The sequence below is a fragment of the Anser anser genome (assembly GCF_964211835.1).
Source record: "Anser anser genome assembly, chromosome: 2".
In the NCBI taxonomy this organism is placed as follows: domain Eukaryota; kingdom Metazoa; phylum Chordata; class Aves; order Anseriformes; family Anatidae; genus Anser; species Anser anser.
Window position 1 is genome coordinate 108,568,178 of NC_139721.1, and position 13,113 is coordinate 108,581,290.

General features: G+C 37.4%; 1 protein-coding gene across 3 annotated transcripts in view; it reads right to left on the reverse strand.

The window, feature by feature from the left end:
• Positions 1 to 13,113, reverse strand: part of CAP2 (cyclase associated actin cytoskeleton regulatory protein 2) — a 65,175-nt gene that overhangs the window by 30,217 nt on the left and 21,845 nt on the right. For all 3 annotated transcript variants that reach the window (XM_083826831.1, XM_083826832.1, XM_083826830.1), the window contains exon 4: positions 4,243 to 4,320. In XM_083826831.1, coding sequence (XP_083682957.1) covers positions 4,243 to 4,320 — 78 coding nt within the window. The remainder of the gene's footprint in view (positions 1 to 4,242; positions 4,321 to 13,113) is intronic.

The window sequence follows — 13,113 nt, forward strand, 5'->3', positions numbered from 1 at the left end:
TGTTTTTGGAAAACAGTAAGGGTGACTCCAGTAGGTATGAGGAAAAGTAGTGGGAAACGGACTGATGTAAGACAAAAAAAAAAGTCAAGGTAATAAGAAAACAAATCCTGCTAGGATGCAAAATAAGAAATCCCAGGAGTCCTGTTACTGAAGTAATTTTAAAATAGAAGAGAGAAAAAAATGAGCAATCCCAAACTAACAGAGAGTAGGGAACTGTAAATCTCCATCTTTAATTTCTACATAAAAATTCTGAGAATGACTCTCCTCAGAGAAATTACAGAACTATTCCGTTTCTACAATGCATTTTTTGCTTGACTATGAAGAAATCAAAAACTTTAGGATTTGTTCTTATGGTTCTCATTATAATTTCAAAAAGCAGTTTCCTGGGTTTAATTTTTTCCCCTTTTCTAAGTGGAAAAAAAGTGAAAAAGCAAAAGAAAAGCCCTCCCTTATCTCTCACTTTCCTATGTATAGACTCCAGATATTCAAGCAAAGTATTTAATTGGAATGTGTCTGCACAATGTTAGTAATTAAATCCATGCATTCTGTCAGTCATATGAAGTCAGCATTTTAGTTTAATGAGAAATTATATAATAATTTACAGTCTGAAATGCATCTGTAATTTAAATCTCTTTGCAGTACTTGTTATCATGAGTTGCTTTCATTCAGTTTTGCCTACTTACAAGGGCATTTTTCTGTTTGTAGGAAGGCTTAACTTCAAACACACTTAAATACAGCCTCAAGTCAACAATGTCAACAGACATACCATGACTTCATTAACAAAAACCTCACCCTCTTCACGTAACAAGTCTGAGGAATAAAGTGAATGTGAGTAGCTCCTGATAAACACAGCAGCAACTTGACTTATTCTAGCACTATTTATTACTGTGAGCTTTATAATTGGTAACTAATATTAACACACATAATTAATATATAAAATAACATATAAGTACATTTATGTATTACATATAACACTATATAGTTATCAACACATAAAGTTAATAATTAAAATTTTGAACACTTAGAGTGAAATAAAACAACACATAAAGAGATGATATAGAAATCACCATTCACAAGGAATTCAGTGCCGTGCCTTTGAGCAGTGATCTCATATGTTAGTATTCAAGATCATTAAAAAAAAACAACTTGATAAACAGATAAAGTTGTTCAGTAAGACTAATAACTTTTAAATTATTGTGCAATATAATATAATAATTTTTCAGTCCGAGTTGTATTTGACTTAGACTACAGGGAGAAGAAAATTGAGAACCAGACTATATCATATTGTTTTGTGAAGGTTTATGTGAAAGGTTTCTTTAACATGTTATATTCTGAATTGCCCAGGCAATATGCTCTCAAAATGCCTTTTAAACAACTTCTCCCAGAATATAACAATTGTCTAATTTCTTTCCAATTCACCATCTTGTTTCTGCTATCTCTATATAATAAACAACTTATAATTTTTTTAGTTTTAACATTTGAAGTTTGGCGTCAGCAAATAATTTCTTAGAAGTGGATAAACTCAAGAATTCCATCTTGCTGAATGAGCCTGTATCCCTCAGCCATTAGCTGGGACATACACAAACAGGAATATCAAACAGTGGTTTTGTCATGTGATCTCTTCCCCTGCACACACAAATATAGAACATGACCATAAAAAGTAACAGAACATGCTCTCTGCTAAGTAATTTATTGCAGTTGATGCTAGATCGGTATGCCAGCTGGAATTACCTTCTCGGCTCCTACTATTTTCACATATACAGATAATAAAGGCTGTGCACTGCGGCAGATTCCAAGTGAAAAAATATCAGCATTATTATCAAGGAGCAAAACTCTGCAAAAGCAACTTAAACAAGCTTAACTGTTTGAAAATGTTTGCTAGTGAGTCACAGAAGGAGTTAAAGACCTAAATGAATACTAGAGCCTTCAACATTTTCATAGAGGGGAAAAATACTGCTTTTTGTATGATAGGTATTTCTCTTCTCCCTTTGCTAAGCAAAAAAAAAAAAAATCTAAGGATTATTATACATATAGGAGCTTTCTTTGTGTGTGAATTCCTTGTTCATTAGTTTATAAGCTGCAAGAGCTGAGCTAATTTATTTTTCCAGGGCATTTTCCCCACCCTCATTTTTTTTTAAAGGCACCATGTATGACATCCCAACATGACAGGAACTCAGTAAATCCCCTCAGTCTCCACACCGCTGTCTCTGAATGTCTGCAAAGCTACTATGCCATAATCGCAACTCGCTGGCTCATTCACAGCTTTACATTATAAAGCAAACAGTCTAGACAGCTGAATGACAGAATTACTCTCTTTTCTGTTGCATTTATAGATATGCTGTCATCTTCATTTGCTTTTCTCTACTCTGTGCATTCTGATACACTAATGACTAGCTTTCCTGTTTGGATTCCACACTGACTCTGTGGCTCTAGGCTGTAAATACAACCCGAGCCCAGAGGACATCACACCAATAAAATCCTGGGGGGTAAGACCCCCACTGCTTTCTCTCCCTAGGGTTATCTGGTGCTAACTAGCTTTTTCAAAAATGTTAACCAATATGGCTTTGCAAAAGGATCTGTTTTTTTGCCAGTGAGACACAGATATAAAGAGCCTGATGCCTGGAACTGTCACTCTCTGCAGTGGAAAATACTATTCAAATTGCACAAAAAAGGTAGCCTTCAATTAGTTTCAGGTTGTCTATAGTATAGCTGAATGTAAATCTGAACAAAAAAATATGTGCTAAAAAGAATTAACAACCTGTTTTTGGATGCCTATCAAAAAGTATACCTGACAGTCTTTATGCTGAAAAAAAAAAGTAATTGGACTGGGTTTGTTGTCACTGGGGAAGGAACCTTAACCTGTAATATTCCTGGTATTTTAACTTCGGAATGATGTGCACACACTTATATTGTGACACTTCTTCTGTGCTAAAAGATAGTTAAATGAAAGCAGAGAAAATCATACTGATACCACATTATCACAGGAGGCCACATAAATAGCGAGCCGTAGCTTTCTCGGTCACCGGAGCAGGGACACCAACAATTCAGAGCACTGCATTACATTATGGGCCACTGGAAACTGTTCATTGGCAAATATTTTACCTATGAGCATGAAGAGTTTTGTGGGCCGCTGGGTGCAATTGTATTCACAGCCAATATAAATGACTGCTTGAGGCCTGCACCAGTGGGAATTTTGCCTGTTCTCTGTGAGTCATGACCCACTTCTACTCTCCGAGATCAGGGACAGCTGCAAAAACAACTGATCCCTTCTTACTTGGAACTCTATAAATCTGAAGTCTCACCTGAAATATCTGTGGTTTTTCTTTTTCTTTCCTTTTTTTTTTTTTTTTTGGTTTTTCCTTGAATACACTTGCCATTAAAATGTACTGATTGGAAAAACTTTCAATCTGTATCTCAAAGATCCATAATGACAGCGAGGTTTCAATAATTCATACTAGTAGCAGGGAGTTCTGATTTGAAAATACAGATTTTAATAAACTATGGAGCAGGGAGCTGAGAAGAAGACAGAACTGAAGAAGACAGTGAGTCTGTGCAAGTGAAGTCTTGATCCTCTGCACACTCCCAGAAGGAAGGGTCAAGGGTGATCCCACAGAAGGGGCTACCTGGTCACCGTTCCCAGGAATGATACAGTGCTACTGGGCCCTACAGAAACCACAAATGACATTCTATAACAACTCCACAGCTTCCATGAGCTTTCTAGTTGTGAGGGGTTACCACTAAAGTAAATAAACCAACTTGATATAAAATGCTTTTTTCTTTTGTTGACAAAAAGCCTTGTCTCTCTTCCAAAATTAGCCTAACCTGGACCTCAGCCTGGAGAATATTCAGTCTAGGGGCTAGTATTGATTCTTTTTCTCTCAATAGCTTATTCCCCCACTTCAAGGTCTATCACGCAGCAGCCCTGTGGGGCTAGCAAAAAGCCACTGTATTGCATAGCATTTCCAGCTTCTAGAGAAACACTGATCCCACTTATAGCCCTATAAAGAAAACCTCTTTTGGTTTCTGCAATGATCTTATATGTATTGGTACAGGAAAGGTTCTTAACTCTAAACCATGTCTTTCTGATTACAACAGTATCATGCTAATAACACTGAAAGCTAGCCCCTAAGTGCACTACATAAATAAAGTAACAAATAAAAGCAAATTCAGGGACTGATACAAAACATAAAGGAACACCGCCTTTTTAATACAATACTCGAAACCCTAGGTTAATTTTCTTACCTCTTGAGGCTCTTGACACTGAGATGCTAACACCAGGAAAGATCTTTGTGCTTGGAAAGCAGCACGTACCATCTCCGCCTGTAAGAAAAGGAGAAATATACATTAAACCTTAGCCTGTAACCTCCAGTTTTTGGCAGCACAAAGTCAAGTGTAACAGATCAAATCTTTCTTGCTGCTTCTCATCTAAATCACAGCAAAGATGACTGGAAAAGAAATGTATTACAATACTAGCTTAGCTATAATTTTTTTTTGAAATCTAAGGTTAGGTTTCCTATCTTCTTCAGATAGGAAATAAAATGAGTTGGTAGGCAGTCTTTTGACTTAACATGTATAAGATTAGTCATGGGAGGACTTACCTTTAACACATCTAAGCATTTTAACGGCAATATTTATACTCTGAGTGCATGATAACAACTTATTAGTGCTGAGACCTGTAACCTGCAAACTGTTGAACTGTAGGCCAGCCTGTAGTGATGTCTAAGAAGAATTGAACTTAGCATATTTGCTGAGGGACTGTGCTGTAATTCACTCCTTGCCTGTATCTCTGTGAAGACCCAAAGATCAATGACTATGAGGGATGGTGGTTGAAGCTTTTTGGGCAATCTCCTCCCACAGAACTCTAGAATTTGGGTTAAAGCTGCATCTGACAAGCTTTTTTGAACACTACACATTTTCAGTATATTATGAATGATGTATATTGATTTGAATCCAATCAATATTTCAATATCACCTCACTCAAGTGGATGAGTAGTGACTAGAACAAAGCATTAGCGGCACAGAAGAGAACTATTCATGAGTAGTGGATATTGCTAAATAAAACCAAGCCAAACCAAATGCAGTTAAGTTAATCTAATATGAATGGGTATATTTATAACCACTTTGTGAAAGGGTGGGGAAGTTCATGCTGTTTTTCTTTGGGGTTTCTTCAATCTAAAAAGAAAACACAGAAATTTTATATACAGGCCTATGTGGATGCAACTTAAAATACATAAAAGTCAGGAAATTCAAAGTTGCAGCAAAGTAAAACAGCCAAATTGTGTTTATCCATCTTAAAATGTGATGGCATGAATAAAACATTATCTGTTAGGATGAAAATCCCTGCAAGGAAGGATGGTAAAAGAGGCCCAACCTGGACAGTATTTTGGTAGAAGGTGGTGTTATGATCTGACAGGCTGAGATTTGGAAGAGGGCAATCATTTCTATAAATGGATAAAGAAATAAATTATAAGGGAAATTGTATGAGCATAAGAGACGTAACTTCTCCAGACACAGACATAAATATCATCAATAATAGCAAGGTTTAGGTATTTTTAGACATTTCACGAGACTGACTTTTTGGTACAGAAAATTTTAAAATAACATGCAAGGTTATTTTAAGCTTAGTTTTTGTGTGTGAGGAGGATCTTGCAGAACAGCTGACCAAAAAATAATATTCTAGGAGGAAGTGATTATGAATGGATTCAGTTCTTCCTATATTGCAAGGTAGACAAAAATAAATCTATAGATTGGTATTTTAGAATGGCAAGCTTTTAGAAAATAGAAAAATAATTGAATGAAGATGACTGGCCTGAGGAACTTAATGAACTGAATGCAGGAAAGAATGGATTTGCATTAGTAATGGAAATAATCTATGCATGCTGGGCAGGAGGGAGAATTTGTGAGAAATGGCTAGTCTCTGGGTGAATAAATGACTGAAGCAAGATACTAAGAATAAGTATAGAACCTACAAAAAGTGAGAAGAGGCCTTGATTATCAGGGAAAACTTTGTTTTAGGGATTATAAAATAAAGAAGCAAAGGGATGAAAGATAAATTCCTTGTTGAACTACGTCTAGCACAGAGCTGTAAAACAAAGCCCTAGTTTTGTTTGTTTGTTTGTTTGTTTTAAATCTACTGGAATGATAAAGAAATCAAGGGATGAATTGAGGCCATGACAGTGACCTTAAGGATATGTTGGGCATCCTTATGTTATTCTTGATGTCTAACTTACCTATTGTTGAATAAATACTTTTCCCCAATCTTCAAGGAATTTGATGTATGTGCGGATAATTAAAGGATAACTAAGGAGAATGATAGATCAATGGGAATTGCCCCAGTTGAAAGGGAAGTCAAATATATGCAGCTTAGAGTGACAGAATCATAGGGCCCGTATCATCTTTATTCATTACTGCAGATCTTGTTAGATGGAAGCACAAGTAGAAAAGATTTTTAATATGTATCATTTACCGATAGTACCAAGTGACAGAAGTATGCAATGATGGATTGGGCAAATATACCCAAGAAACAGGGAAAAAAGTACTCCAACTGCTTTCATGGGTAGTAGTTTGACTTCAGCACCATGCACATTTAGAACAGATTCAAAACGAGTGATTAAAAACAGAGATGCAAATTAAAAATGGGAGAAGTTGCAATGTGTTATTATCTGTGGTTAAAATCATTACTGTTGGGGATTGTTTTGAGCTGTCAGTTTCTTAGACAAGGATAATAGACCAGATCTAGTATATAAAGATATTACTTAAAATGCTTATTGTTGATCCTCAGGGGAAATCCTTACTTTAGATGGAAATAATGCAAATTAGTATAAAAACTATATGTTAGATAAGAAGCTGGAAAAAATGGAGACAATTTTCTAGTAGGGTATACTATTGAAGGTGTTATTTGAGAGGAGGGAAGTTGCTAGCCATGTTTCTCAGGGATCAGTTTAAAGAACTATCACTACGTTTATTGGTGTTCTAGGAGCAAGAATTAGGTGTACACTCATAAAATTTGGAGGCAACACAAAGTTGGGAAGTTTAATACTATTGAGAATGGCTTATTCATCACTTGAGAAGAGTAAGATAACTTTGTTGTCACAGGTAATATGAACAGGACAAAATTTAGCAGTTCTGTCCTCCTCCTCCCCCTGCAATTTACAACAATGCTACATTTGGGGTGTAAACAAGGAACTGATTGATTAGAAATGCTGAAGACTGGAAAATGTAGGTAGAAAAGCTGGGGAGGTGGCTTTGTGAAAGGAGTTTATGCAGTTCTACAATGTACGTGGCAAAACATTTTCTGGTAGAGCTACAGAAGTGTTAGTACCATTGGAGAGGACCCTGTAAGACCCTCTGTGGAATTCCGTGCCAAGCATCAGTCATTTGTGTTAGATAAAGATGAGCTTAAAGCAGAACTGATACAGAGAAACCCTATTTGGATGTTTAAAGCAATGGAGTAACTATCTTACAAAGCTAAATTTTAAAAGTTTCACTTGCACTTAGTAGCACAGCAGCTGAGGAATCTGTTGTTTCTTTCTCGTATGGCAGGTATTATCAAAGAGAAGGAAGAAAAGGTCTGACCACAGGTCCGTAAACTGGGTGATGAATAATCATAGTCTCAAATTCAAAAGATTTCCAGCTACTCAAAGAGTGAAATTCAGAAGGGTTCTTCCAAATTCCTCAAAGAACCAATGTTATTTTAAGATAGAATTTTGCAAACTGATAAAACAGAGCATAAAACAAGAGCAAAGTGCTCTTCGATAGAGAAAATTAAGCCTGTTTTATGAATTTTACAACATATACTGAGATGGTAGCATCAATGAGATTTAAAAAAAAAAAAAAAAGTGTCTGTCATTTTGCTTACATTGTATTAAATCCATGCTTTTGGATTCCCACTGGTAACTCCTGGAGAATGAGCAGGACTTTTTTCGCCCCTCAGACTACAATGTCACAACTGGTTTCTTGTCAGATTTTTACTTCTTTTCTGCCAAAGCACTGGAATTTGATCATAACTAGAGACAGACTGTTGGAAGATGTACACTGATGTTCCTAAAGGACCGTCATTGCCTGGGTATGCCTCATACACATGCCTTGCTCATCTGACCAATGTAAAACTGTTGTTGGATGTGGCATCAGGATATACTTCTCATCCAGACATGTATCACTCTTTCATATTTATCAGACTGTGATTAAGGCCACTTTCTCAAACTGTCTGGGAAGAGTCTCTAATAAATCTCTTGCTGTTAAGGGCACCCAAGACATTGGTAACACTCCTGAGTTATTCCTCTGTAATAACTACACTAAAATTGTTTCACATTTTTTTATTACCTCCTATTTGTTATAGGACATTGGAAATATTCAGTGGTCAGTGGACTACATACTACTGGGGGATACTGTATCTCCACAGTATATCCAGCCCCAAAGGCATTTAGTTGTATAAAAACCCAAGCACTCACAACTCACACCTTCGAATTTAAATTTTAATGAAAAGATTGTGCTAACACATTTTGTGTGCTTTTACAAGCACAATTTTAGAGGACTTCAGCCACAGTTACCTCCTTCTTTCTTCAACAACATTGAAAATGGGTTTCTGAGTTTTACTATATCCGAGCACGCAGTATTTCTTTCCATGCATCCCACTGAAGTATTAGAAGAGCTTCTTCTCATTATGGATGCAGTAGCTCAGTCTATCGCCATCCCAGTTCTTTCTCTGAGTCTTTGAAGTGTGACACTTCATTGCTACTTCCTTCTATTTAGCAGGCAGGCTGTGTAACTAAGCAGACAGCACTTTTTTTTTTTTTTTTTAATAGGGAGCTGACTCTTTCATTAGACCCCCATATCCATTGAAGACTAATGAGTGAAAATGGATTTCACTCATTTCACTCAAATGGATTTTCAGAGGGGATTTTTCTCAACAGCTTGTGATACTTAGCCAAGAGATTGCCACAGAATAAATCAACTGAAACTCTTTTATAATGAATGATCGTAATGAGGCCCAAGTGTCAAAAATGCACGGGAATCATGAGTAAATTTATCAGAGTAGACTGGAACACAAACTTGCACACATTTATCTGCAGATAGATATGGAATATTTAGGAGCAACAGATACTTGACGTCTAAAAACTTTGCGTAATCTTTTTGGGCTTCTTAGGATTGTGCATGGATATAGCAATCATCAGACAGATTCTGCAGCAGAGGTGAGCATACTGAAGGAAGCAAATTCCTCAAAACATTTCCTACTTTGTTTTAACAGCTTGTGCTAGAGGCTGGAGGAGATGGCTGTGACCGGGCCTGAATGCCAAGGCTATCTGGTATGCCATTCTCCTGCTCAGCTTCCCTGTCAGTAAACTTGGGTGTGCTTGGTAGTTGCCTTAGGTTGTTGATATGGTTGGAAGAGAAGAATTTTGACATGTATTCAATGTCAGCCCAGTTCCACTCCTGTTGAAATCTGAGACTGACTACAGTGAGTAGTCACCTCCCCATCCCTATCACAGTCACAGCACAGACAGCCCTCTTTACAGTTAAGCCTGGAGAAGTTAATGGAGGAATCACACATCTCTAGAAACCATCTTTTTAATGACAACACGTTTAACCTACTCCGTCACAGTACGGTGCTAGGTTTTGATATCTCCCAGAAACCACTGCTCAAAAAATTGCCAGAGACTGTGAGAGATGTCCAAGGGCCACAATGCTCCAACCCGTTTAAAGCAGCATGAGGATGGATTCCACCCAAACTTGCAACGTTTCAGACTGTGTTGACATAGCTGCACTGAACCAGAAGCTTCAACTGCTACCAGCCTGGTTTGGGAAAGTTCAGTTCTCCAGAGCAGACATGATCTTAGGATCTGCCTCTTTCGCATTTTAAACATTTTATTCAGTCTAAGTTGCCCATCACTCTGGTATCCAAGCACTAATGAATACAAACATTATTTATGTGACAGCAGTTTGGCAAACTACAAGAGGAAGACTGGCACATGCATTCAGATCTCAAGTTACACGTAAATTCAGTCTTAGGAAAAAAAAATCAAAACTAAATAGAAGTAAGAGAAACAGACCAATGATTTCCTAATGAAATTTAGTCAATAAAATTAACCTATTGACCTGATAATATTAAATTTGACAAAGGTAATTATATTTAATAACATATTTCCTCAGTCATAGCACTGAAAAGAATAATGTAAATATCAGAATCCACTGAACTTCTGTTGTTGGAGAATAATACACATCTGCATATATATCCTCAGATATTAGAATTGATATTTGTTAATCAAAACAAAGATATGTATACATTTTGGATTTCTGAAATACACTTACTGACATTATTCTGAAAGAAAATATTAAACAGGACATGGGGGAAAAGAATGGGGATTTAGTGGTCCAGAGTTTTAATCATAGTTTCTGCAGAAATAATTTTGGGTCCTTTAGGTCTAAGAAGAGACACAATGACTGATGGCAAATAACAGCTACAGACAGAGCTTCACCGCTATGGGCAAATACCCCAATCCTTCTGTAAAGGGAACAGTACTGCCAGAGGAAGAGAAGCAGTTTGCCTTTACGTTCTGCTTCCAACAGCCTCTTCAAAGTGAAGTGGTGAAGTGGCTGGTGGCTTGAAGGGCAAGAAATGGAAAAAGAACGGAGTTTAGATTAAATATGGGGCTGCCATAGAAACTATCCAGGCCAGCTGAAGAGACAGCATTTATTTTGTACAGCTAAGTGGCTGATACGGATTTATTTAAAATTGGGCCAAATGCTGATGAGCCTGTGGCAGTTCTCCAGACAGTGCACTTTATACTGGAAAAGAAAAAGGGAAGAAAGGAAAAAACTGTCACCTTTCTCTTACTGGTCCATATAGAAAACAGGGTTGAAATTGTTGTAAAAATTGAAGTCAGTGGGAGATTTGCCATTGATTTTGATGGAGCCAGCCTCCACCTCAGATATTTTCTATTTTCAGACAGATACATTTGGCTACCACCAATCAGCTGTCCTGCGTTTTTATTTATTTATTTATTTATTTATAGTGTTTTTCAGCCTCCATAGTAATGTCTATATTAGGGAATTTTTGCTAAAATTTCTCAGCATTGCTACTGCCAGTCCAGTACCAATGTAAGGTTAGAGCAGCGCTGGTCTCTCTAACTGTTTCTGTCTGCCAGCGTGTGAAATGCTGTGTCATGTAACTGTGCACGGCACCAGCCAGCATTATTTATTTGTTGTTTCGGAGTAGCATCTGTATCTAGGTTCACTAGTTTGACCTTTCAGTAAGCAGGGCTGTGACATAAAACACTCAGAGCTCTTACAGCTCGTACGTCTGGTGAAGCTCAAGCCATATTGGTCTTAAAGATCTTTCAGTGCTAATGACCTAAGACAGATGGATAGTTACTGTTTGGGCTAAACTGTTACTCACTTGTCATTTTATTTCTCTGTATTACACAAGCTGTAGAGATGTAGGGGAGTCTCACAGAGATCTCAGGGATCTGCATGTCTTGTTGGCATGTGTACAAATGTGCTTTTGCCTGCACTGGCTGCAGGAACCCCAGTTATTTCTCTGGTGGACTGTTTTGCCACTGAGGTCTGCTGCTAAGCATTCCCCCTCTCCATCCCCAGCAGTGGCCTTACAAGCTCTTCTCAGTGGAGGTCCAAATACATGCTGAGGAAATATCTGAAAAGCTATGATTAACACGCTTTAGGATGGCATTCATGTGTCCCCAGTTTAACAAATAAAAGTTCTAGGAACTCCAGATGCTTATCTCTGTAAATTAAAAAGGCTACAGCACTTGTTTAGGCATCACTTCATAAATAATCTTTTAGCAGTGTTCACTGGGTACTCTATCACGGACCTTACTTCTTGACTTTCTGTGTCTGACAAATACTGAATATAAAGACTGGAGATTCATCCATTTCTAAGAAATCCTGTCTTCAGCGAGAGAGCTTGGAGAAACAGGCTCATACTGAAATTGCGTTGTGCATGTTCTGCCTCTCACACACTTCAGGACAACTTCTGACATTATTATCCACTTTTTTCTGCAAGCTGTCCCACAGAGCTCCTTAAAAACACTTCAAAGGCTAAAAATGCCAGAATCCGTCTCCTTGTAACTGCACTTCCATTTGTATTGCCTTGGAAGAATCCCAGACCCAGACCAAAATGTAGTAATATGGAAGGAAGTTCATATATATGAACTACATAAGGAGTTTTATAATATTTAAGGTTTCTTCCCACCTAGAGCATGCTTTGCTTTACAGAGGTGCTAAATACCGAAAGGCCAGATTTACTTGGAGGTTGGGCCTCAGCCTCTCTGAAAGGCAAGGTAGTTATCTACATGCATGTTGATGGGATTGAAAAACAACTCTGACCTAAGGTTGTTCTTTAAACAGAACATGTACTGAAACAACAAAAAATAAACATTTCAGCCTGGAAGAACTACTTCAAGATCCTAAACCAATCTTTTTATTGTAGCTCTGAGCTCTAGAATAAAACACAGTTAAATGTATGAGACAAAATAGCAAAGATTGAACTGTTCTGCAGTTCAGATTAATTGTAGAAATATATAGTTCAATTTATGGGTGTCAGTAGACTAACTGAAGTGAGCAGTGACAGTGACATGGTTTAATTTCTCCCAGTGGACTCTTCAGCATTCAGAAATCTTGCCGTATTGATCATGCAATTCAAATTGTATAAAGAGGCCATACACATCTTTAGCCACATTTTATCCTCATCACTCCTGACAGCACTCCCAGCTTATTTAAAACAACATTCAAACTGTGCATTGGTTTCCCTTGTGGCTTAATTCTCATTATTCACTGAACTCCTTTTTACTAGAAACTGACTGAAGAGCCAGATTCTGAGCTCATTGTTTGTTTTTTTGCTGACTACAATGAACAGCCTTCTCAGTTTCCAATCCCAGCATTTCTAAACACTCATAAACAGTTGCAACCACCAACTAACAAAATAAAAGCAGGTCAGGGATGGGGAGGCAGCATGAGTGAAAAGACTGTGCATGTGCTTTTCGGAAAGAATGGGACCGAAAATTAATAAAAGACTCGCTCGTAGCCTGTAGCAACAAATGACATCAATCAAGCACGGGAGATAAGTGTCACGGTGTGGTACTCAAAACTCAAAAGATG